The 26,935-nt window shown below is 44.6% G+C and overlaps 1 protein-coding gene across 3 annotated transcripts in view; it reads left to right on the top strand.

Moving 5' to 3' along the window:
- The window catches only part of EHBP1 (EH domain binding protein 1), a 421,934-nt gene that overhangs the window by 255,024 nt on the left and 139,975 nt on the right, over positions 1-26,935 (top strand). For all 3 annotated transcript variants that reach the window (XM_015407634.1, XM_015407633.1, XM_015407632.1), the window contains 4 exons: positions 7,039-7,217; positions 7,901-7,949; positions 19,293-20,195; positions 24,535-24,678. In XM_015407634.1, coding sequence (XP_015263120.1) covers positions 7,039-7,217; positions 7,901-7,949; positions 19,293-20,195; positions 24,535-24,678 — 1,275 coding nt within the window. The remainder of the gene's footprint in view (positions 1-7,038; positions 7,218-7,900; positions 7,950-19,292; positions 20,196-24,534; positions 24,679-26,935) is intronic.

Raw genomic sequence — 26,935 nt, 5'->3', positions numbered from 1 at the left:
GATAGAGCCAGGAAGAAGAAGAAGAAGAGGAGACTGGATTTATACCCCACCCTTCACTACCCAAAGGAATCTCGGAGTGGCTTACAAAGTCCTTTCCCTTCCTCTCCCCACAACAGACACCCTGTGAGGCAGGTGGGGCTGAGAGAGCTCTGACAGAAATGGCTTTTTCAAGAACAGCTCTGACAGAACTATGGCTTGCCCAAGGTCATCCAGCAGGTGCAAGTGGAGGAGTGGGGAATCAAACCCGGCTCTCCCAGATTAGAGTCCGCGCACTTAACCACTACACCAAACCGTGGTTGCCTAGTTAATCCAAAATGGCTGCCGTGGCTTCTCTTTGAAACTGGGGTTGACTGGAGAGGTACTGAGGAGGCAGGAAATGCTCTGATTGGGTACATAAAGTTGGAGCAGAGGGAAGGGGGAAAGAGAAGTGGAAGGGAGGGGGCATGGCACAGTGGCGGAGCATCTGCTTGGCATGCACAAGGCCCCAGTTTCAATCCCGAGCATCTCCAGTTAAAAAAAAGTTCTGGCAGTAGGTGATGTGAAAAGACCTCTGCCTGAGACCCTGGAGAGCCACTGCCAGTCTGAGTAGACCATACTGACCTCGATAGGCCAGTGGTCTGATTCGGTATAAGCCAGCTTCATGACTTCAAAATTGGGAAATGGGGAGTGGAGATAAGAAAAAATCCAGGGAAAGGGGAGGAGCTGAAAGGGAGAGGGAGGGGCGGATGAACTGGAGGTGAAGTGGCTGATGGGGAAACTGAGAAGGGGGGGGAAGCAGAGACATCTTGGAGAGAAGCACCAGCACAGGGATGAGACTCCCCCCACACACACCATTAGTCCTCGTGGGTCCCCCATTTGTCTAAATGTCATAATCGATAAATATTGCAGGCTAAAGAAAGGGTGTTGTCAGAATTCTAAAGACGTTACTAGGCGTTTCAGGCAGAAATTGCTATCAGCCTGTGAGCCAGCTAAGCTGCGTGCACTGAGGGTAAGACAAAAGGTGAGAAGTTATGCTAGCAATTTCATACACCGATGAGCCGTAGATTCATGTCAACAGGTAATTTAAACGGTGGCGTTCACTGTTTGTGGACATAGTTGCGGTCATGAGCCTAGATCAGGGGTGTCGAACATGCGGCCTGGGGGGCGGTTCAGGCCCCCCGAGGGCTTCTATCAGGCCCACAGTGGAACTGGCTGTCTTCTTCTTCTTCTTCTTCCAGTTCTGCTGCTGCTGCGTCATCATAGGTTTGCAGCTTACTGATACACACCTGGACAGCATACGCAAGATTGCAACAGCACAAACATTTTGATGCAATAATTCAGAGCGAGAGGTGTCAGTTATCAGACACTGTTAAATAAACAAAATTTTGCAAGAGTGCTAATGTTTTAAGCATGTTTGTATTTTAAGTTTAAAAAAAAAAAAACCTTTGTGTTTATACCCTTTATAAAGTTTATATCTCTGCTAGACCTGGCATTACATTTTATGACACACATGGCCCGGCCCAACAAGGTCTAATGTATGTCAGATCCGGCCCTCATAACAAATGAGTTCGACACCCCTGGCGATGATGATCAGTGGTTATTGGCCATGAGGGCTAAAGGAAACCTCCACCACCACCCCCGGGGCAATGAACCTCTGAGTACCTGTGCTAGGTGGCAACATCAGGGGGAGACCTTGGTCTCTCTGCCCTGTTTATTTGTCTTCCAAGGCCAAATTGTGGAACAGAATGTTGAACTTCGATAGATCACCACTTTTGAAAGTTTTTTTCATCAGAAATTTTCCTGGGAAAGTGAAGTACACAGACACTACAAAAACTAAGAAAGCAGTGGGATACCAAAATCCAGCCTTTACGGTAGTCTAAGCATAGTTTTGAAGACTACAGAAACATACAAGAACCCGAAGACGTCATGCAACTTCTTTAATTTCTTCAGCTAAGAGCGTATTTTTTTCCCATCTGGACTATCTAACTAGAATGGTTCATTAACACATTCCAAAGTCATTACTTTGTTTTTGTTTGTTTTTTCCAAATCTGCACTGAAGAAGCAAACTCGCCTACCCAGCTACTGAGAGAATGAAAAATATTTCTTGTATGTGACTGACAGGTGACACTCCGTGGGGCTGTGAACATTTCACACTGTCTGCTAAACCTGTCAGTTCCCAGTATTATGTCATCTATTACATCAGCGTCTGAACATCAAAATACTGATGGAATGTTTTTTGAACAGTTTGGCTGAACTAAAATTATATACCTTTTAATGCCTTCTTTTGATAAACAATTAAAAGCTTAAATATAAGCCATTTGAGATAATAAAACGTTTTCTTTCTGGTTGCAAGTTGTAGCTTTAGGCATACGCCAATCAGAAGAATGTGGAGGATGAGCAAAAAGAAAAAAAAAAGGCTTAGATGGCTGAAATTAGTGAGACCTACTTATTTAAATATTTTCTCTCACATTTATTCCTCCCATACTGAAGATTCAAAGCCGCTTACAAAGTCAAGTACACGTAAACAATAGAAATTTTACAACTCATCAGGTCCTCAGTTTGGTGTACTGGTTAAGTGCACAGAGACTTAATCTGGGAGAACCAGGTTTGATTCCCCACTCCTCCACTTGCAGCTGCTGGATGACCTTGGGCAAGCCATAGGTCTGTCAGAGCTGTCCTTGAAAGAGCAGTTCTCTCAAAGCTCTCTCAGCCTCACCCACCTCACGGGGTGTCTGTTGTGGGGGGAGGGGAAGGGAAAGGAGTTTGTAAGCCGCTCTGAGACTCCTTTGGGTAGTGAAGGGCGGGGCATAAATCCAATCTCCTCCTCCTCCTCCTTTTCTTCTTCTTCTTTCCAGGCAGCAACAGGGGGTGACCGAAATAAACCAAAGCACCGAAAGACCATAGATTCCCCACCACTAGCATTCCAAAAAAATCTCTTCTTGAAGAAGAGTCAAGCTGCAGCCAGGCCTGCAATGTATTGTCTCTGCCCATTGTTAAAAAGCTATGGGCTTAAGAGAGAATTATCTTGACTGGGCAGCCAATTAATTCTCTCCCAATGTGTGCTTCCATTTGCCTGGAACTATCTAACGAAGGGAGTTTTGACTCTCAAAAGCTGATACCCAAAAAATCTTGTTGGTTTCCATTAGCTGGGGAGAGATGACTCCCTTCAGTTGCCTCGGAAACCTGATAAAGGGGGGAAGAAACAGGCATGAGATCTGTAAAATGCTGGCCCCGGAATATTCGTAAAAAGATTCGGGACCGAATACTGGTTCAGCCAGGAATCCCAAATGTCATTCAGATCAGGAAGCCATTTTTCTCCAAGCCAGTTTGGCTGGAGATCCTGGAGGTTTTTTGTCATCTTCCGGGCGTGGAACAGGGGTCACTGGGGGTGTGTGGGGGTATCTGAGAATGTCCTGCCTTGTGCAGGGGGTTGGACTAGACGACCTTGGAGGTCCCTTCCAACTCTATGATTCTATACCCAAATATACCCGAAAAATACTGATAAGGTATTTTTTGAGTATATATTCGGACCTGATATATCCGAGCACATGTCCCTCTCTAGATCCTATACTTTCTGTCTGCTTGCGCAGCACACAGTCCTCTGTACTGTGCTGCCCCAGCTGAAGAAAAGTACAGGGTCCACGCCTTCAAGACATATACAGTCAAGGCATTTAACGTATAATTTTGCTATGGATCACATGGAAGTCAAACAAAATGAATGGGAACTTCTTCATCTGGTGAGTAGAAATTTACACCAAAACTTAACTTTATGAGTTCTGTCTCTCGTTGTGCATTTTAAATTCATCCTACTGTTTTCAGACCTATATGAAATAATATAAACTGAATGGTGTTAAGGTGTCTTTGAGATTTAGAAGCCTGTAAGTCATGTTTAGCACACTTCCTATGTTCCCATCGTTTGTTATTTATTTCTGTCTCGCCTTGCTGAACTTAACAGTATAAGAAGTTGCACTGGACAAACGTTTAGTCTTACAAGAAGTCATTCTTGAGATCATGGTCCATGTGTAGATCTCCATTTTCCCTGGTAATCTGCTCAAAGACACACAAAATTGTAACTTTATAGTCTGCTTTCTTGTGTAGAAATCACTTCCATTGATGTTTTGAAAAGCAATCATTTGTTACGTATCTACAAATCTCGTGTAACCTTTCGTATCGTTGGAGGACTTAGAACAGAGATATGAATGCAGCAAATGCTGGTGTTTTATAGGACTGAGCTCAAAATTTTGGTGTGTGTTTTTCCCCCCATAACTTTTTGGTAGTGTTAAAAACATTCTCCCATTTTTGTTTCAGTAGCTATCACTTGGAGTGAAACTGATTTACACCTTGATCTCATGGTCATAGCCTTTTGTTTACACAAGATTTGCATCATACTTCTTAGGATTGGGGTACCAGCAGTGTTCCCTCTAAACTGAGTTAGTGTGAGCTAGCGCACAGTTTTTTAGCCTCTGGCTCACACATTTTTGTGATGAGAAGAAAATTGTCATCTTGTTCTGTAGATAAGTAGCGGATTGCAGGCCCTTGGAGCCTCAGTTTGCCTCGTCTGGGGAAGAGAGGGAAGTTTTAACCCTTTGGTCTCCATTTGGTTTTATTATTTGTAATCTGGCTCCCTGCTTTGTTGTTTAAAAAAATGTTCCCGGTGTTTGTGCCTCTTGATAGCTTGCCTAAGAATCGCTTCCTGTCTCTTGTGGTGCCTTTATGCTGCTGAGCTGTCCCCTGCTCACAGCTATGCCTAATAGCTGGCATGGAGATCAGCAATGCCTGTTGAGTCACTAAATTGGTGATGGGAACTGTGGGCCACACGTGGTGTGTTAGGCGTGGTGCACATTGTACACCTCTGTCTTAGCCTAACCTACCTTACAGGGTCATTATGAAAGTAGGGTACAAAATGCTGATGCCTTTAGAGAACGGATTCAGGTGGGTCGCCGTGTTTGTCTGAAACAGCAGAACAACGTTTGGGTCCAGTGGCACCTTTGAGACCAACAGAGTTTAATTCAAAGTGTAAGCTTTTGTGTGCAAAACACACTTCTTCAGACAAAACTGAATATTCCAGTATCTGAAGAAGTGAGCGGTGACTCACGAAATCTCACACCCTGCTGCATATTTTGTTAGTCTTTAAGGTGCTCCCGGACTCTTTCTCTTTTGTTCTTTAGAGAACAGGTGAGACAAAACCATTAAAAAGTATTTCAAAATATTGCCATTTTCTGTTCCATTTTACTTACTTATTATCTACAAAAACTTTTAGTCTGCAAGATGTTTTGTCACACCGGGTACTCTGTCCACGAATAAATCTTTTAACAGCTTCAACGTTTGACATGATTCTTATTTAAGGATCCCGTTCTCAGCATCCCTTTTCAACATCCTTATCCTAGGGATACACAAGTATTAACTCTTAAAACGACAACAAAATGCACATTAGGCATATAGCAAATTGTTTGGCATCGCTTTCTGCACTGCTGAAGGGTATACTAGTTAGATGCTATCTTTTTGCCTTATCTGTTAGGTCTATTATGTAATCACACCTTATTTGTCTTAACAGTCAATAAAAATGAGAAATCACCTTTGTGGTATTCCTGTTAGTGACTGTAATGCCTTCTGCCACGAGCTCTAGAAACATAAATCAGAATACAGGTTGACGTTGTAATTGCTTAGCACTGGCACGTTTTAGTCAAGTGGGGGCATCATTGGCCTTTCCGAAACCGGCAGTTTGAGAGGACTGTTTGTTCATAAACTTGTACTATTGAGAAATAGTTTTAATCTTTTTTATTTAGCATTCCAGTAGCATTTAAATATTTAGTAAATGTAAGACTTAGAATCTGACAAATGGTTAAGATAATATCCAGGTTTTAAGGATGGTTTAAACTTAGCGCAGAAATTTGTTTTAATTATTAAAGATGTAACCTTTTTAATGTTAACAGATTATCGTTAATATTTGGAAACTTTCTGTTTATTCTTTTAAAGAGATTTCTTTCCCGAACACTAAAATAATGATGTTTTATTATCTGCTTCCATATTTGAAATATGTATTTTTACTAATACAGTTGATTTTACTTGTTTGAGATGATAATTTTGATAATTTGTAATGAATTCATATTTCCCCCTACCCCCTTTTTTCCTTCTGTATCCCACTTTTCCTTGAGAAAATTTTCAAAAACTTAATCACGAGAAATAAAATACGATTTGTGATTGTGTATTTTTAACCTTTGATTATGACATTTCCTGTGAGCTTGGCATTTTTTGGTATACATATACAGAAATGTTTTTCAAAACCAAAAATAATGACCTTTGTTATTCTCCCCCCCCCCCTTTAGTGCTTTAGATTTTTGGATATATTCCCGTTGTAAAGCTCTTCCCATTTGACTACAAGGAAAAGTTAGTTTTAAGCTCCCCCCCCCAAAAAAACCCCCACAAAACTTAAGAAACCTTTTGTGTGAAAGCGAGGGATTTGTATTTTGTCGAATACCCAAAGCTGAGAGAGCAAACGTTGATGCATTAAAGTACTTTTATCATTGTACTCCAATTGCATGTACTTGTAATAGTTTCGTTTTCACGGTATCGCAACTCTTGTTCTCGTATTGTGCTGCAGCAGTAGACTTCTGGTACACTTTGCCTGAGGAGAACTGGGACACTGTCTTTGTGTTAAATGCAAAGGTTTGTGGGCAGGAAGCTTTTCCAGGACTGTGTGTTGAATCCAGGGTGCGTAACATGAACTACCAACGATGCAGCAATACGCCTTAAAGTCTTAAAGCCCTTTATTCCCCTCTTTCTCTCCGGGTAGTTCTTGGCCTCTTCTTGTGCATAGGGTTGGAATCTTGTATATCACATCCTTCAGAGACAAGTGCCTAAAGGCTAAGTCTGTAGATAATGACTCGAGATTTGTGTCTTTTTCCAAGTTGTAGCGATTGTAAACTGACAGCTCTGAAGGACCTCAACTGACATCAAAGGATGCAAATCATCTAGTTAGGTCAATTAATGTTAATTCCTGTCTCCCCTGAAATTCTTTAATGCTTTTTCTTTCTCTCTCTCTTTTTCTGATTTTTCCAGCCAAGCCCAATACCAAGTCCCATTTTGGGGAGGAAGCCAAATGCCAGTCAGTCATTGCTTGCTTGGTGCAAAGAAGTTACAAAAAACTACAGGGGAGTGAAAATCACAAATTTCACCACGTCCTGGCGAAATGGGTTGTCTTTCTGTGCGATATTGCACCACTTTAGGCCTGATCTGATGTAAGTAAGAACGCTGTGCCATTGCGTTGAAACATCTTGCTAAATTGTGCTAAAACCAAACACGCTGTTGTATGAATCCAGCTTTATTTCTTGGAATGTGTCCGTTGTTTCTTTCCCATTTTTAACATGTCACCATCCTACACGAGGGAGCAGAGATTAAGAAACGACCCATACCGTGAGGCCTTGCTGCTACTTTCCTCTGCAGCAAGTCTCCCTTTCTCCTTCATAAAGTTTTTTCCCCCCCTTCTGAACCTCATACAAAGAACAGGCCCCAAGATTTATAACAAAAATTGTGTTGTGTTGAAATGAAACCACTAAGCCGATAGTTCTCGTACAAAGGCAACGGAGGATTACCTTGTGGCAAATTTGGTTGTCTGAGTTACCTTCAAGTACCCTGCCTTAATTTTCTTTTTTGTTTTTTGGGGTGTTTTTTTTTTTTTAAGATGAAAAGCTTCAGGCAGTGAAAGATGCAGACTGTGTATTTATATTTATTGATCGGCTCTTTTAATTTTCCGCACTGTTAGTTTTGCGGATTGGATTGCTGTGAAACCGCTAGTTACCGTATGATGCTGTTTTTATGTTGATTTCTTTTTTTAAGATAGTGGTCTGTGGTGTGTGTTTTTTTTAAACTGTTGCTTTTATCAAAATACTGTTCATACCCAGTGTGCCATTCTCTCCCTCAGTGATTACAAGTCCCTGAATCCTCAAGATATTAAAGAGAACAACAAAAAGGTAAGAACCCAAGATAATTGCCTCAGTTTTGGATCACTGTGCGGGTTTTTATTAATTATGAGGTTGTGAGGCTGTAATGTAAGGTCAGAACGGCAGACCACAGAATTTATTTTATTTTATTCGATTTATATCCCGCCCATTCCCACCAAGACGGGCTCAGGGCAGCTTACATTAAAAGTTAAAATATAATAAAACACAAATTCATTACATACAAATGTCTCATAAAATCCACATACATTTCTAGTAACAAGTCACAGATAAATACAATTTAAAGTGCTAGTGGCGATACCTAAAGGCCACTAGCCTTTATATATATAACAGATATAACAGAACATGGGCAGAGGATGTTACTGTTGACATTGCAGGCAGTTGCTGTGGTCATGCAGGGCCTTATCCTAATTCAATTTTGTTGGTTTTCAATCTCCTCTGGTTCATATTGGATGCAGTATTGACTCTAGTTTGTTAGGGTTTTTAGCACTGGCAACAAGTGCCATGTTGGCGTTCGGGTTTAATTGTTCATGTGGCCTACATAGCCCTGACCTGAATGGCCCAGGCTAGCCCAATCTCCTCAGATCTCAGAAGCTAAGCAGGGTCGGCCCTGGCTAGTATTTGGATGGGAGACCACCAAAGCAGCCCAGGGTCGCTACACAGAGGAAGGCAACGGCAAACCACCTCTGAACTTCTCTTGCCTTGAAAACCCTACAGGGTCACCGTAAGTCGGCTGCGGCTTGACGGCCCTTTCCACCGCCAGCCTACATTAACTATGAGAGAGAGAGAAACGGAATCAGTAGGTCTCTTGTGATCATCCTCTTTTCCCTTAATAATTTAATTATAAGCACAAGATGTCATTGTTCTGTAATTATCTTGCTTCGAGGCTTGCGTGCCCACTACTTTAATATGGAAGATCTTATGGCTGTGGTTATAATAAGCAGTGACAACGGCATTTGTTGGAAAAGGGAGAGAAATGGAGATAAAACTTCACATAGCCTTTTATCCAGCGCAGTCAATTAAACTAAGCAATAAGGTGCATTGAGTTTCGTACATTATGCAGAGTATTGAACTTTTTTGGGGGGGGGGTGTAACAAGTTTAAAAAAAAGAAAAGAAAATGACAAAAATATTAATGAAATATCTGTTCAATAGCCTTCTGGGTCCAAGTTTATAATCCTCAATGAAGTCAGGTAATCTAATACTCTTTAGACGCACAGGTTAGAAAGGGACGTTCTAAAATGAGTTCAGTGCTTTGAGACTCCACCTGACAATGACAAGGATACACTTTGGTTCTTCATGCCGCTTCCATACAAAAGTCTTTTACTGTAGTTGCAAACTTTAATTTCCATAAGATTCAAGGCATTGGCCCTAGAGGGATCCATTTTAAAATTGCTCATTTTCCACTTGGTTTGCCTACAACAAAACTCACTGCGGATCAGCTCAATTTGTTTTATTAGCTGCTTCCCCTCCCCCCCCCCCCCTCCATCTCGGCGGTATGACTTTATACTTCGAACCGATCTCCTTTTTTAAAATTTCAGTTTATGAAATTTAAGATAACACATAGGGAGAGAAAAATTAAATGCTCTCCTTTGAGACGCCCCCCTGCCCTTTATGTAGGAAACGTATACAATTCATTAGAGAGAGATACAAGCATATATTTCATAGAGGGGGAAATGTGCAATGTGTGTAGATTCTTGGTATCAACCTAAGCTTGCCTGAGTCCTGTGCAAAGTATTGGATGGGCTTGCAGTATTGTGAAAGTAGACAGTTGATTTGTGAGTTATGTGTTCTTCCTCTCCTAACACGGGAGTGGTGTCAAAACATCGCATTCTCATTGCCGCAGCAACACGGTATAAAATGTTTAGGGGGGGGGGAGTAATAACAAAGAATTTTGAACCCAGTGCGGACACTTTGCCTTCTTTTTCGAAATTATGCATTAAGCCGCTCGATGACCTAAGAGGATTATCTGTGACATCACACCGATTTCTGCGGCAGCGCGTTTAACTTCAAAAATCCTGCGACGATGAGAGCTAATCAAACGTGACTTCAAGGTCCTCCGAGTATAAGAACTAATCAAACATGATTATAAGCCACAGCAAATAGAAGTTTTATTTTTAATTTTATTTTTTAAAAACAAATGCCGTTAAACGTACAAACCAATTAGGCCGTTTTTATTTTTTCAGAACGGTGACTGAGGGTGGGAAGGGGGTATCTTCAGGAACTGATTAGCCCATTTCTCTAATGCCGGATCATTCCCTTTATTAAAGAAGCAATTGTTGATGCCAAGCCGTGTTTTTGCCCCTTTCATCACCTTGCAACTCTTTGCCTGACAGCTAATGCTGAGACTCTCGGTTGCTTCCTGCAGATTTTTTTTCCTAGGCTCGCACAGTTCTGCCCGATAACCCTGTGTGCCCTTGATTGGAATGGACGCAGCCCTGGGAACAATTGCCAAGGATAAATTCCATGCAGATGTATAGCACATTTGACAATGACTCCACCTAACCAATTAAAACCCCATCCATGGGCACACAAGACCCCTTTTGTCCCCCTCTGCTCTGTGACCCCCCTCCCGGGGGGGGGGAAGGAAATTGAAGACTCGTGAATTTAGCTGTAAGCGTTTAAGTTGTAGAAATGCACCTTTTGGAGAGATGTAGCTTGTGAATCAGTTCCCCCCCCCATGAGTACATAAATTTTGATTGAAGTTCTATAAAATTACAGGTTGAAACCGGGTGCAGCCAAAAAGCTTGTCGTCCCAGGTGTCTCCTTAAACTCGCCCCCCCCCCATTTCTGAAAGCGGCATTGAATGGGGAGAAAGATATTTACCTTTGACATCTGACCTTGGCCAATATGTCAGTGCGTTAAATAATAGGAGAGATGTTTAGAATACTGCCTGTGGTGCTTTTGTTGACGGACCACAATTGATGTCTGTCAGTCACCTGGCCGAAGTGGTGATGGGCGTTGGTTTTTTCGGTTCTTAATTAAGAAATGGCTGTGGGTGGAAAACGAGCACCCGTACTCGCAAAGGTAATCTTCGGTTGTGGCAGTAACCCTCTTAAGTTTTAAAAGTGTTCTTACATTAAAACGGAATGATTTTTACCTCAGAAGTGTGGATGCGAGTAGAATTCAGTCCTTGGATCAATTTCTCCTGATTGGTTTGGCTTAACTTGGCTCACAATAATGAGCATCAGGATTTACAAGATGGCTTCCACAGCATTAAGTGATTCCTATAACTCACCTTTTTATGTCTTTCTATTAATACTAAATTATATCATTATAGGTATTACAGAGGGGCAGTGGAATCTGGCAGCTCTGGATAGTTTGTTTTGTTTTTTGGGTGTAGTGGTTAAGTGCGCGGACTCTAATCTGGGAGAACCGGGTTTGATTCCCCACTCCTCCACTTGCACCTGCTGATGTCACCTTGGGTCAGTCACAAGCTCTGGCACAGACGTCCTTGAAAAAGAGCAGTTTGTGTCAGAGTTCTCTCAGCCCCACCTACCTCACAGGGTGTCTGTTGTGGGGAGGGGAAGGGGAAGGAGTTTGTAAGCCGCACTGAGACTCCAAGTGAAGGGCGGGGTATAAATCCAATCTCTTCTTCTTCTCTTCTTAACTTTTCAGGTGGTAGTACAGCAAGACAGAACCAGAGCTTTTCTGCTGTTTCCTGTTTGCTGGGAAACATGGATGGAGGATAAGTCTATCAAGCGCTACAAGCCATGATGACTGAGGGAAACCTCCACATTCAGAGGCACTAAGCCTTTAATCCCAGAGCCAGGAGGCAACATCAGGGAAAGGCCTCGGCCTCTCTGCCCGGTTCTTGGCCTTCCAGAGGAACTGGTTGGCCACTGTGTGAGACAGGATGCTGGACTAGATGGACCACTGGGCTGATCCAGCAGGGGTCTTCTTTCGTTTTTATGAAGGCCTCAGCTTCTCTGCCCTGTTGTTGGCCCTCCAGAGGAACTGGTTGGCTGCTGTGTGAGACAGGATGAACCAGCCATCTTTGCACAGAAGAAAGTGGGAGAGAGGAGAGTGGGGGAACTCAACCAAATGTTAGGTGGACAATGTTAGTGCCGGGCAGGGGTCATTTCGTAGAAAAAGAGGTGCAGGTGCTCATTAGCATAACGCATTAGCATAACTTATTTGCATATGCCACACCCCCTGACATCACCGGAAGTGTGTCAGAAGGCAACACTCACTGCTCAGGCTCCACTGGACTGTTTTGGATTGCTAGCTATTGGGGGGGGGGGAACGTGCAGATCTGTCCTCACAGAGGCGGGGGAGCTTGTACCTGAATAAAACTTGGTCTTAAAGGTGCCACTGGACTGTTTTGGACCAGGGGGAGCCTCTGCAACTTACCTGGCTGCTTCTTGCTCTGACCGAGGGCTGCTGGGAGCAAGGGGTAGGGCTTGTTGCATGTGCCCGCCCCATGGGCTCTTTACTGCCGGAGCTCCACTCCTGCAGGAAATAACCCCTGGTGCCGAGTAACCAGGTGTAGGGGCGGGAGTTCCAGAGTCAAGGCACCATCACTGAAAAGGATGTAATGACTATCCACTTCACTTCTGACAGTGGACCTAGCTTCAGAAGATACACCAAGCAGTGCCCCCATTTATCATTTTTATTGCTAGGCAATCTCCTGTGAAAGCAAGCAGTTCGTAGATAACTTTGGTTCGCTCTAGCATTTTTTATCTGGTCCTGACGTAAATAGGCAGCCATGGTAGCTCTTTCAGAACGTGTGAGATGTACTCCCTGTAGCAAATACCAGCTGGCAATCTCCCTACTGCATTTTGCTGCAATCAGAGCTCCTGAATACTCTCTAAGGGCAGCCGCACAAAGAGAACCGTGGGCGTTCTGAAAACTTAGGAAACTTAGGTTGACACTTTCAAAAGAATTTCAATAAAACTTCATCTGGATCAGTAACAACGATACAGTTTTAAGGCTATTTCAAAATTAAGTGATTGGGAATGCTGACAAAATGTCAAGGGACTTGAATGCTATAGGACATGAGTAATCAGAAATGGCTATTGAAAGTTTAGGGAAACCAATACGTTTGGTGTAGTGGTTAAGTGCGCGGACTCTAATCTGGGAGATCCGGGTTTGATTCCCCCCTCCTCCACTTGCACCTGGCTGGATGACCTTGGGCAAGCCGTAGTTCTGATAAGAGCTGTTCTCTCAAGAGCAGTTCTTGAAGGAGCTCTCTCAGCCCCACTGACCTCACAGGGTGTCTGTTGTGGGGAGGGGAAGGGGAAGGAGTTTGTAAGCCGCTCTGAGACTCCCTTGGGTAGTGAAGGGCGGGGTATAAATCCAATCTTTTCTCTCCTCCTTCTTCTTGTTCAAACAGAAGGAGGAAACATGAAGTGCTGGTCCATGGATTTACCTGAAACTCACGCAACACACTTCAGTTTTATATGAGGCAGTAATTATGAAAAGGTTCCTGTGCAACTACGTTCTGAGAAGGGAGCTTGCGTAGGAACTGACACCAGCAACGGAAACTCCACGTAGCCTTTCTTTTCCTCTTCTTCAGATTGTTAGTACAATACATAATCACTGCCAGCAGGCTTAAGCATATTATTTTAAAAGTCAAGCAACCATCTAGAGAGAACATTTGCCTTTCTTGTTTTCTAACAACTGAGTATGGTAGCCCTTTCTAGCCCTGTCTCATCAGACCTTGGGCATTAAGCAGGGTCAGCCCTAGTAAGTACTTGGGTAGGAGACCACCAAGGAAATCTGGGATGGCTATGCAGAGGCAGGCAATGGCCAACCACCTCTGCTCATCTCTTGCCTTGAAAGTCCCATGGTCTGGGGGTTGCAGTGATGCAACTTGATGGCACACAGTTATTATTACATGGAGCATTGTCAGGACATCACAATCAATGTTTACACATTTCCCCCCCCCCCCAGCACCAAGAATACAGAGCATCACTTGCCCCAGACTGAGAGTTCCTATCTATAAGAACATAAGAGAAGCCAATGTTAGATCAGGTCAATGGCCCATCCAGTCCAACACTCTATGTCACACACTGGCCAAAAAGACCAGGTGCCATCAGGAGGTCCACCAGTGGGGCCAGGACACCAGAAGCCCTTCCACTGTTGACCCCCCCCCAAGCACTAAGAATACAGAGCACCACTTGCCCCAGCCTGAGAGTCCCTATCTATACCTTGTGGCTCATAGCCACGGATGGACCTCTGCTCCATATTGTTTATCCAATCCCCTCTTTAAGCCTTCCATTCCCTCTTGAAGCTGTCCATACAGTTTTAGTAACTGTAAAAGGACACTGATTACAAGTGCAAATCTGCTCTTTAGACTTGAGCTGTAGGTTTAACATCTCAGGGCTTTTGTTTCTTCGAAGCCTATTTTAGGATGAACACCCATTCAGCTTATTCAGGGCATTATAATGTCTAGTGGTTGGAACACCAAGACTTCCAGAAACCCAGTTGCCCTCAAGGTTGAGATCCCTGACGATGCCACAGGATATGCAGTGCTGCTGTGGTCTTAATCTTCTGGGGGCAGAACCCTTACCAGCTGACGTCGTCTCTGACTTACTTCTTCGGCACTTGCCACAGATTGGATGGGCTTGCATGCACACCCTTCCATCTCTATGGTTTGGGTCCAGTTTCCTGATCTCTTGTCTTTTGAGTGTGCTTTTATTTCTTCTTCAACATATCTCGTAAACTATGACAGATGCCCGTGTTGTGTGCCATCAGTTTGCTTCCGACTCACAGTAACCCGACGAATGAATGACTTCCATAACATCCTATCGTTGCTTGGGTCTTACAAACTGGGGGCCGTGGCTTCCTCCGTAGAGTCAACCCATCTTCTGTTGGTTCTTCCTCTTTTATCGCTGCCTTCAACTTTTCCTAGCATTATTGTCTTTTGCAATGAGTCTTGCCCTTCTCTTAATGTGGACAAAGTACAATACCCTCCATTTAGTCATTTTAGCTTCTAACAGGAGGAGATCAGGGCCCTGCGGGACCTTATGCAGTTCCGCAGGGCCTGCAAGACAGAGCTCTTCCGCCAGGCTTTCGCATAGGGGCCGCCGCTGCCACCACCACCAATGGTGGTAGTACCACTGGGATTAGGGATCGCCCTTGGAAGCTCAGCCATAAATTGGTGCGGCATTGACAACATGGGACTGGCATGAACAATCTACTGGACAGTGGTACCCCAAGGAGGTTGATTTGAGGATGCCATCATAACCACTCAAGACCATCTTGTTCACAGAAAGCACTTTATTGTTGTTATTACTGTTATTATTTATGATTTTATTGTCTTACTGGGTTTTATGCATGGGCTCTTGCCCCTTGTAAGCCGCCCTGAGCCCGCTTGCAGGGAGGGCGGGGTAAAAATGCCTAAATAAATAAAATAAATGCCTAAATAAATAACACTGTGGTTCACGGGACCACATTGAACTACTTCTCGTTGGCGTCTCCACTGACAATAGATATTCCGATCTGTGTCTGGTTTTAGTAATCTCTGCTGTATATCTTTTCGGAAAAGTGGGTGGGGTGGGGTTGCGTCTAATCTCGAATCTCATAATACGCTATCTAAAATATGCATGCACATACATATAAATATTCCAATTACATTCAGCCTCTTAACAGGCTTTTACAGAAGAATATATTCACAGGTATTGTCTCTCCCCCTTCACCTTCCTGTGAAGTGACCAGCCGAAAGAGGAAGGAAAGATCACTGTTAATCATCACAGAAAGTATTTTCAGGGGTTTCCACACTAGATTTCTCACTGGTGCTTTTAATCCAGTTTCTAACTCTTATTTTAACCATTCACAACAGCTCTTCTCCAAAGAATATTCGTCAAAAAGAAAAGACAGCCACAAAAACGACAACATGAGGGTTTCGTGTGTGTTTTTAAATGTCACCCCAAGCATTAAAATGCCCAGAGTTGCCTTTAAAAGGCTTCCTTGAAACCCAGTATTGTTTTTCAGGACTTGTCTTGGGATAGTAATAATTAATTGTAAATTGAGAAACCGCTGTGATTTTCCCAAACTAGAAAAACCTGATGCTCCAAGCACATTCTTTAAAGGGATAGCACGAGAAGAGGTGCTTTACTTAGGAATACTTCTTAAGAGTTTCTTCAGGTGATCAGTGGATCCTCTGCTTGCAAAGCAAGAAACGAGGTGGTTATTATATAGACAGAACATGATCTCTCTCTGTAGAGATAAACAGCAAGGAACCTATCAGCTGGTCTAGGGTACTTCATTTTTCTGGCATCAAACTACACTTTCAAGCCGAAACAAATCCCTGCAATTCCCTGCCTAGTAGAAAGCTGATCACAAATTTAAAATTCCAAAATGAACTAGGCTCTAGACTAAAGAGATCAGTTCCCCTGCAGAAAATGGCCTCTTTGGAGGGTGGACTCTATAACATGATACTCTCCTGAGATACTGAGAGTCAGTTTGTGGTTAAGAGCGAATGACTCTAATCTGGGAGAACCAGGTTTGATTCCCCACTTCTCCACATGCAGCTGCTGGCGTGACCTTGGGTCAGTCACAAGTTTTCTCAGATCTTCTCTCTCAAGGGCAGTCCTCGAAAGAGCTCTCCCAGCCCCACCTACCTCACAGGGTGTCTGTTGTGGGGAGGGGAAGAAAAAGGAGTTTGTAAACTGCTCTGAGACTCCGGTTAAAGAGCGGGGTATAAATCCAAACTCTTCTTCTTCTTCATGAGCAGTTCTGGGAAGAGCTCTCTCAGCCCCCACCTACCTCACAGGGTGTCTGTTGTGGGGAGGGGAAGGGAAAGGAGTTTGTAAACTGCTCTGAGACTCCGAGTGAAGGGCAGGGTAAATCCAATCTCGTCTTTTTCTTCATGAGCAGTTCTCGAAAGAGCTCTCTTAGTCCCACCTACCTTACAAGGGTGTCTGTTGTGGGGAGGGGGAGGGAAAGGAGTTTGTAAACCACTCTGAGACTCCGAGTGAAGGGTGGGGTATGAATCCAATCTCCTCCTCCTCCACTGTCCCCGAGCTCCACCTCCAAGTCTTGAGGAATTTTCCAAAGTAGAGTTGGCAACCCTAACATATCCTTCCATGAAGATAGTTTCAGATGGTAGCTGTCTTGGTCTGAAGTAAAACAGCTGGATTTAGTCCAGTGACACCTTCGAGATCAACAAGATCTTCAGGGTATGGGCTTTTGAGCGTCAAAGCTCCCTTCCTCAGATACAAATAGGAATGGAGATCTCTGAGTGGGATACAAGGACTCAAGAGATCCCCATTCTAACATACTTGACGAAGAGAGCTTCGACCTGAAAATATGGTTGGTCCCTAAGAGGCTACTTGGATGGGGGACCACCAAGGAAGTCCAGGGTTCCTACACAGAGGAAAGCAGCGGCAAACCACCTCTGAACTTCCCTTGCCTTGAAAACCCTACGGGGTCACCGTAAGTCGGCTGCGACTTGACGGCCCTTTCCACCGCCAGCCTACATTAACTATGAGAGAGAGAGAAACGGAATCAGTAGGTCTCTTGTGATCATCCTCTTTCCCCTTAATAATTTAATTATAAGCACAAGATGTGTGTAGAGTGGGATCTTGGATATCAAACGTACAGAGGGGCATACTGTGTGTTGCTTTGCACAGAGATATACTGTACTGCCTTGCCCTGTTGTCGTCGTCGTTCAGTCGCACAGTCGAGTCCGACTCTTCGCGACCCCATGGACCACATCACGCCAGGTCCTCCGTCGTCCTCTGGAGTTTACTCAATTTCATATTTGTTACATTGATAACACTGTCCAGCCACCTCATCCTTTGCCGACCCCTTCTTCTTTGACCTTTGAATTTTCCCAGCATAAGGGTCTTCTCCAGTGAGCGCTCCCTTCTCATTTGGTGGCTCTGGTCCACCCTAAACCACAGGCAGGGGTCCCATTCGACTCTTTCCGCAACAGTACTGCCGAGGTCATCGTGTTCTTGGTTCTCATAGGTGGGGTTGGCATGCCTTCATTTATGCGAAAGACAAAAAAGTAGGATGTAGGTGTAGATGACTTTGATCTTGTCTCCACAACCTTTCGTCTTCTCCGCGTAACCCAGTCTTGGTCACACGTGGTCACGTCCGACGTAACCTGGATTCAGATTTTGCCAACATTATACTGTAATGGATCCAAGCTGCATTTTTGTCTCACCCAGTTCCCATTTTACCCTCCCAGCAAACCAGTGATGTGGGGTGAATCTGAGAGAGAGTAGCTATCCCAAGGTTATCCAGCAAGTTTCATGGCACAATTGTTTTATTTGCTTCATTTTTAAAAAATTGATTGATTTCCCTTTCTCGCTGAGGCTGAAGGCAGATTATTACAGAATATAAAAGCAATGCAATCGGACGGTATACTGGGGACTTAGCCGAGTGTCCCGAATTCTACTCCGGCCCTCTAGTCGCTATACCACACCTTTTGTGTTAATATTTGTGTTTGTTTTTAATTGCTGTAGAAAAGAGCAAGAATCTAGTAGCACCTTAAAGACTAACAAAAATTTTGGTAGGGTATGAGCGTTCGTGAGTCACGGCTCCACTTCCGTAAGCCACTTTGATAGCCAATGAGCGTTTTTTTGACAGGTATAGTAAAAATGTGGCAAAGAAACAGTCGTTTCTGGTGCAGTGTTGGAGACTGGCTTTACTACTGTAAAGGACACAAGTAGGGACCTCATTTGACCCTCCAAAAGCACTTTCTGAATCCATTAAAAGAAGTATAACTGGGTGGATGATGAGAACACAAACTAATTAAACGATGTAGTCCATTTTCCCCGGCTGTTTTGTAAATGTACTTAATTACCATGACCTGGATAGCCCAGGCAAGCCCAATCTCATCAGATCTCGGAAGCTAAGCAGGGTCGACTCTGGCAAGTTCTTGAATGGGGGACCTCCTTGAAATATCGGAGGCGGGGGCAAGCTTTATTCAGCCACCTCTCTGAATATCCTCCAGCCCCCCAGTGGGGTCAGTCACGGGACTCTAAATTTGTTCAGGTGCACACACGGTCAACCAGAGGTCGCCATGACTTCCAGGTGCACACACACTCACATGCACACACACATACACGCACATATAATTTTTTAAAAAAGAATAAATATACTTAATTTGTAATAAATATTCCCCTTTTCGTTTTGTTTTTAGGATGGTGCCCTAACAAACAGCTTGATTGACACTTTTCATAGTGGCCAACAGTGGTGGCTATCCGTTTTTTCTGGATTCGGGGCAGACTGAAAATTTTCCATTGATTTATAACAAAGCTGAGTTTTGCGCTCCCAGCAAATGTTACATGATGTATTTCTGCGTATGACAGTATCTCTGCTGGCTTGCTACTTTATTTTGTGTAGAATAGCAGTACCTTCACCACAAAAACACTGTCTCTGCTCTTTGTTTCTTTTTTAAGGCCTATGATGGATTTGCCAGTTTAGGAATATCCCGACTGCTCGAACCTTCCGACATGGTTTTGTTAGCGATCCCTGACAAGCTGACTGTCATGACCTATCTGTATCAAATACGGGCCCATTTCAGCGGTCAAGAGCTCAACGTGGTTCAGATTGAGGAGAACAGCAGCAAAAGCACGTACAAAGTGGGCAACTACGAGACGGACCCTAACAGCTCCGTTGACCAGGAGAAGTTCTACGCGGAACTCAATGACTTGAAGCGGGAGCCAGAAGTACAACCACCTGAAGAGAGCTTGGTGGACCTTGTTCTTCTGGAAGAATCGGTATTTATAAACGACGATCGAGGTGGGGAGTCAGAAGGCGATCGCCAGGCCCCAGAAGTGTACCTTACCCCAAGTGTGGCGCCCCCTTCCTCTCACAGGACTATGGGTGATGTAGATCCACACAAAACCCAACAGAGTTTGGGAAGGACTTCCGGATTTGAGGAAGCTGGGAAAAGTAGCACGGTACAAGCGCAGCCTCAGTTGGGAAGGAAGAAGTTGCTCAAGGCAGACACTTTAGATCTAAGCGATTTGGCCCAAGACAGCAGTCCAAAGAGAGACATGTCTCCGTTGACTTTGCGTGAGGACACTGAGCGGCAAGGGCGCCAGCATTCAGAGAGTACTGTTAATTCTGCACTAGGAAAACAGGGACACCCCAGCCTTAAAGAGGACGTAAAATCTAATTCAAAACCACATTTTGAAAAAGCGAGTTTAGACACAGGAGATAAGCCTGGATACTCCTATAGTAAAGATGCAGAAGTTGATAAAAAGACCCAGATCTCTCAGAGGAAGATGGAGACTGAGTCAGAGATTGATACCAAAACAACTATAAATCAGATTGATCAGGCCTCGAAAACTGCACAGGTAAGAAAGTAGCTTTTCAGAATATTGCAGTATAACTTCCCTTGCAGCCTAATGTGTGCTTAGAGATGACATTGTATAGAAATTTTGAAGCCACGGAAAGAAAAAACTGTGGGTTTGTTGTTTTTTGAGTGGGTGGGAAATAGTGGAAATGGAAATCTTTTACTGATTTAACAGCAGAACATTCATAATACATAATTTTGTCCGCTTAGCCCCTACCAGGGCCAGGGCTTTCTCCGCTGTAGCCTCGCCCTGGCGGAACACGCTCCAGATCGAGAGCAGGGCCCTGCGGGACTTACTACAGTTTTGCAGGGCCTACAAAATGGAGCTTTTCCGCCAGGCCTTCTGCTGAGGCAGTGGGCGTCCACCGGTTGGCCTCCCTGCTGCAATCTGGTAATGTTATACTGCCACCAGTGCTCCCTCTAAGCTGTGGAGTCTTGTGAGCAAAAATTCTGCTTTGTGAGCGACTGGCATTAAAACTGTGAGCCAGTGATTTGGCTACTTTATAAATTAGTTTGCTCTGGAGCCCTCCTTCCTGAGCTAAGGCAAAAGTGTGTGAGGCGGAGGCTACAAAACTGTGAGCTAGCTCACACTAACTCAGCTTAGAGGGAAAACTGTCACTAATAAGATCTGTGGCCCAATCGCTCTCAGCTATTAAGACCACTAAACATGTAATCTTTTGCAAATTCCTACCTTTTAACTGTTTTATTGTTCTGGTATTTATTTCTTTAGCTGTTTTAATTATTGTAATTTATTGTTGTCCTGCCCCGAGGCCCGCTTGTGGGAACGGCGGGATGCTGCTCTCTCTGCTACCGTAGGGACGTGTATTTTTAATTTCTGCCTTCTGAGATGCAAAAAAAAAAAAAGGTCAAGGTCAAAAAGAAAATACCATAGCACGCAAAAGAAAGTGTATTATTTGGACAGAAACAATAAGCAGGACTACCTGCATTTTGGATATTCGAGCTAAACCTTATAACATTGAAAACAACTCTTTAATAATCTACTGTTATTAAAGATGTGACAGCATATTAATTTTTGGGAAAGTTATTTACAGTTAAATTAAAAAATGAAACCGTTGTTATATGTCTGCATAGGGCTGCCAGAACTGGGTAGGGAGATACCTGCTGATTTGGAGGGTGGAGCCTGGGAAGGGCGGAGTTTAGGGAGGGGAGGGACTTCAGGTTACAATGCCATAGGAGCCCCCCCCCCAAAACCCCCCCATTCTCTCCAGGGGAACTGATCTCTGTCGTCTGGAGAACAATTTTAATAGCGGGGGATCTCCAGGCCCCACCTGGAGGTTGGCAACCTTATGTCTGCAAGATACATGGGGGGATTATCATTGTCTAATGCTGTGGATTGTCTTACATAAAAATGTTCATACTACACATTTTAAGTAAAACCGTGTATTTCATTTCATTTATTCTAAAGGGGGGGTAGCAGTCTCATCCAGTGTTGTGTGTTTCCCAGTTTTTCCATAACCCAGACTTATTAATACTATACATTTTGGGAGAGAAAAACCTTGCCTTAAAAAGCATTTCACTCATTCAGAATGAAAAAATATTTCTTGGGAGGCGTGTCATTCAGTGTTCCCCAAAATTTCCCGATTTTTCCACAGGAAAAGCTTTGGAGTCCTGAGACTTTAAAAAGAAAAAAAAATCATCCATTTTCCCCCCAGGCCTTCATGTCTCTGCATGTGGCGTTACACCATGCCTTCGCATCTTTGTATCCTGTATTCAAATCTAAAGCAAGGACAGGGGTGGATCCGGTAGGAAATTGCCACATCAGTGTGACTCCCTTGCCTCTCCAGTCCAGCCCCAAATCTCCACCGAATGTAGCTTCTTGGTGACAGGAGACCCCCACACGCACACCAAAACAGAATGAGAGCACATCAGTGTGACTCCCTTGCCTCTCCAGTGCAGCCCCAAATCTCCACCGAATGTAGAATCAGCAAAAAATCACTCCCTGCCCCATCCTCAGATTGCCAGGCAACCAGCAGGAGACTGGGGGCGGGGACACTGTAGGGCGGCTGTCAGCAACAGTGTGACATCACTGTCGTGGAAACCCAGAAGTGATGCCATGCCTTTCTAGGAATTGCTTCCAAAGATTCCTAAAGAGGACTGATGTCACTTCCTGTTTTTCCCCCCAGAAGTAATGTCATGTTGCTGGCCAAACTACCATTTTTTAAATTATTCTCCCGCCACTCTGAGCAGCAGGAGGAAACAAGCAGGGGTAGGGGATCACCCACTGGGGTGGGAGCCGGCAAGCCTACCCAGTCCCCAGACATTTTCCACTGGATCAAATCCATTGTCTGTATGCAAGAGAACAAGCTGTGGTTCACCACTTTATTCATTTTGTATGAAATGCCAAACTGTGGTTTGTTGCATACCGGAATGTTTTCAATTCCTGACCGGAAAAGAGCGGGAGAGCAGTGAGGATTTCCAAGGCTTATTTCTGTAACAAGAAACCACAGTTTGTCATCGTATCTGAATCCTTTTACTGTACTGTAAATGGTGGTGCATATCTTTTATTGAATGGCTCGACCGAGATGGGATTTGTAGCATATATCAGACATTTCAAGAACATAACGCATCAGAAGCCGTTCCTAACACCTTTTTGTCAGAGTGATCACAGCACTGATCCTTTCTCTTCGCATTTGACTGTCTCTTCCGCAGTAGCAAATTATTTTGTCTAATCTGCTTATTCCAAAGAACCGAGTGTTTTTACTCACGCACCGTAAGGCATATTCGTGCACATGCCCGCGCACCCCTTTTCGAAATCCAAGCACTATTGCATATGAAACATTTCGTGTCCAGTCGTCATGCTTTCTCCTGAATTATCAAAACTCCTGACAAGCATTCTTAGTAATCCTCACAGCCACTTAGTAAAACAGGCCACTATCACTACGCCCATACTGCAAATGGCCAGCTAAGGCTGAAATATGATGTTTGCATAAGACAACCGAATAAGCGTATGATTGCTCAGAAGCCTAAGCCGGGGGCATACAGCTCATTGCTCATGCTCTTTACCATTGTGCTGGGGCAGTTCTTTAATCTCTCCAAAATAATGCTACGTTTGTTAAAGACACCCATTCACCAGTCCTTCTAGAATAATGACCATTGGCCGTCTCAGGCACACAGAGCATATTTCTAGATGTATGTGGGAAGTGGACTGAGCCCCTAACCTGATCACATGCCCGCCAGACACTGGCGAATTCTCACGCGGGGTTTTGTGGGAGCTCTGCGGGGGTTCTTCATAGCATCACTTCATTTACCCTACTGGAAACCCTACTGTTTGTAGAGCCAGTTTGGTGTAGTGGTTAAGTGCGTGGACTCTAATCTGGGAGAACCGGGTTTGATTCCCCACTCCTCCACTTGCACCTGCTGATGTGACCTTGGGTCAGTCACAAGCTCTGGCACAGCTGTACCTGAAAGAGCAGTTTGTGTCAGAGTTCTCTCAGCCCCACCCACCTCACAGGGTGTCTGTTGTGGGGAGGGGAAGGGAAAGGCGTTTGTAAGCCGCTCTGAGACTCCAAGTGAAGGGCGGGGTATAAATCCAATCTCTTCTTCTTCTTCTTCTTCTTCTTCTTCCTCCTCGTCCCAGGAAGATGATCATAATAGTGAGACTTTAAAACTCAATTAACGACCACTGGAGCAGCGCTTTGAAGGTGCAAGCGCCTTATAAATATATGGTGGGAAATGTAAAGGTTTTTTCTTATTTTGCCCCAGTTTTGCTAAAGGGCTGCAAGCAGATATAAATCTTAATAAGAGCTAGACTGGCATGATCCATGGCCCCCGCATACCCTTCGATGGAGGAAATGCGCAAAAATTGATGCATTGCTTCCTCTGCGGCATGGTCACATTCAGCATTGTAGAGCACAGGAGGTATGGTGTTCCTGTTGCTGGAAACTGTATTTTCGGTATAGAAATTGGTCTGGGTAGGGGTATCATTTTGTCTGCAAAGCCTGCCCTTCCCGAGGACCGCTGCAACAGTCCTGCATGTCTGCTGGGCAGGATTGCTTTAAGGGCCAACCAGCCCCATTGTTTAGGGTTGCCACCCTCCTGGAGTTCTCCCGGAATTGCAACTGATCTCCAGACTACAGAGATCAGTTCCCCGGGAGAAAATGGCCTCTTTGGAGGGGGGGCCATATGGCATTATACCATGCTGGGGTCCCTTCCCCAAACCCCGCCCTCCCCAGGCCCCAACCCCTAATCTCCAAGATATCCTCCCGATACTTTAGTAGTGTGTAGCATCTGATAGTGCGGGTTACTCTATTATCGTACCGACGATCCTCTTGGGCTCGTTTGTCATTAACGCTGGTATTTTTGTTTGTTGGTTCTTTAAGCAACGAATGTTATCAAGACAGGAAGAACTCAAAGAACGGGCGAGAGTCCTGCTGGAACAAGCCAGAAGAGACGCAGCTCTCAAGGCAGGGAACCGGCAGCCCTCCAGCACGAACACACCAGGCCGCTCGAAGCAGCTGAGCGACGTAAGGAACCCGCGGCCGTCGCGGCCCGTTGTTAAGAGGCGCAATCTTTTACAACTCGTGTCATTATTTGATTAGGGAAACTCAATCGATCTTGCCGCCCATGACGTGGGAACACCACCCTACGTGGAGATGGCAGAAGGGCGATGCTTTGTGGGCAATTCTCCCCGTCCTCCGGGTGCCGAGTGTCCGTCTCCTCCTAGCGAGAGCCGGTTATTATTTTCCTACTGACTGAGGCCAAGGGAAGATCGAAAGTCCGTTGAAAGGCAGTGCTCTTTGAATGCCGGCCGGTTTTTAAGATATTAGCCACATGAAAGGCAAAGTTATCTGTCACGGTGCAGCGTTGCACCCAATACTGTTTCTCACAGTGACCCTCCTTTTATCATCGGAATGAATTATTCCGGTGGCGCTGGAAAGCAGAGCTAAGCGGGCCCGTCCCGAGTCCGGTGGGGGAGGCAGCTGCAGTTGCCTATTGCGCCACCGGTAACCTCAGTGATGACCTGGAGGGGGACTGTAATCTCTGGAGATGAAAGCTAATTAAATTTGTATGCAATCCTTCCAAAGCAGAGGTTGCCTGTTGTGTCACATTGCGTGCTGTAATTTTGCAATTCTAACCATTTGCACAGGAGCCACTGTGCTCGGCGTTGCGGCCGGTGCTCCTTCTGCTAATGACTACCGTGCGGTCAAATTAGTCTCGCAAGCCTTTTGCTGAAATGTTTGTTCGTATTTGCAAGTGTAAATTGCCCTGTGCCCCAATCCTACCCAGCTTTACTTTGCCGGTTTTACATAGGTGTCGGCGCAGGCACTGTTTTAATTCCTTAAACTATCGTGGTTCTGCAGTGAGTACCTTTCCCCCCCCCCACTTCCAAGAAAGTGTTTCCTGTCCATGCAATTGGACATGACCTTGCGAGGGATCTAGTTTCGAAAATATACCAGTGCTTTGAATTCAGTTTGGGTTGCATTGCCCGTATCTTTTTTAGTATTTGTGTGTGTGTGTGTGTGTGTGTGTGTGAGTGTTCCCTCTAAGCTGAGTTAGTGTGAGCTAGCTCAGGTTTTTAGCCTCAGGCTCACACGATTTTTGGTCTTAGCTCAGGAGGGGTATCTCCAGAGCAAACTAATTTATGTGGCAGCCAAATCGCCCGCTCACAGCTTTAATGCCAGTAGCTCACCAAGTAGAATGTTTGCTCACAAGACTCCACAGCTTAGAGGGAGCATTGGTGTGTGTGTGTACGTGTACGTGTACGCACGCCTACATGCCTGGAAGTCATGGTGACTTCTGGCAACCCCTACTGGGCCTTGGACGTTTTCAGAAGGGTGGCTAGATATGTCTGCCTCTGCGTCCTGGACCGGATATTCCTTTGGAGGTCTCCCTTCCAAGTACTTGCCGGGGCACGTCACGTATTTATGTATATTTATTACAACCGTCCTCAAAAAAACCCTGGGAAGATCAGACGAATGGCCTACTACTTCCTTTCTTCTTGCAGGCCATGAATCTGAAACCTCAGATAGAGTTGCCACATTTTGTGCAAGTGGTATCTGAATGATTTGATTTGGGAACTCAGCTGCGCTTGCCACCCATGACGTCGGGATACGGTCATATGTGGAGACAGAGTTGCCACATTTTGTGCAAATGGTATTTGAATGTTGCATTTGCATATTAGGTCAGCTCTCCGCTTATTCCATTGTTACAAGGTGCACTTGGGGGGGGGATATGGCAAATGATATTTAATTGAAATATAGATTGTTTTTAGAGTAAATTTTTAGGCCCAAAATTACCTTGGTTCATGTTATTTTTTAAATTATTATTTATTTAATTTATATCCCGCCCTCCCCGAACAGGCTCAGGGTGGCTAACAAAGAGGCATATGCAATGATACAACTACTAAAAATGGAATAAAACAGTCAATCACAAACAAAGTGCCGGTGCTCTAAATAATAATCTCTTATCAATCCAAGATGGGGTTCCACAAACCAGCATAACCCATCAACATAAGTTCCGGATGGTACTGTCGTACTTTCATAACCAGTTCTTCAGGTCGTCTGGTCATCTTTCCAGGGCCAGCTCACATCCTGATAGAATCCACCGTCAAAGATGGCAGCTCGGTGGTGGTACAGTAGCGGTGGCGGCTCCTATGCAAAAGCCTGGCGGAAGAACTCCGTTTTACAGGCCCTGAGGAATTGTAAGACGTTCCGCAGGGCCCTGATTTCTTCTGGGAGCTCATTCCACCAAGATGGAGCCGCCACTGAGCATGCGCTGGCC

This window comes from Gekko japonicus, unplaced genomic scaffold, assembly GCF_001447785.1.
Source record: "Gekko japonicus isolate JY-2015 unplaced genomic scaffold, Gekko_japonicus_V1.1 scaffold1417, whole genome shotgun sequence".
Taxonomy (NCBI): Eukaryota; Metazoa; Chordata; class Lepidosauria; order Squamata; family Gekkonidae; genus Gekko; species Gekko japonicus.
Note: the sequence above shows the minus strand (reverse complement) of the source record. Positions and strands in the feature narration are given on the sequence as shown.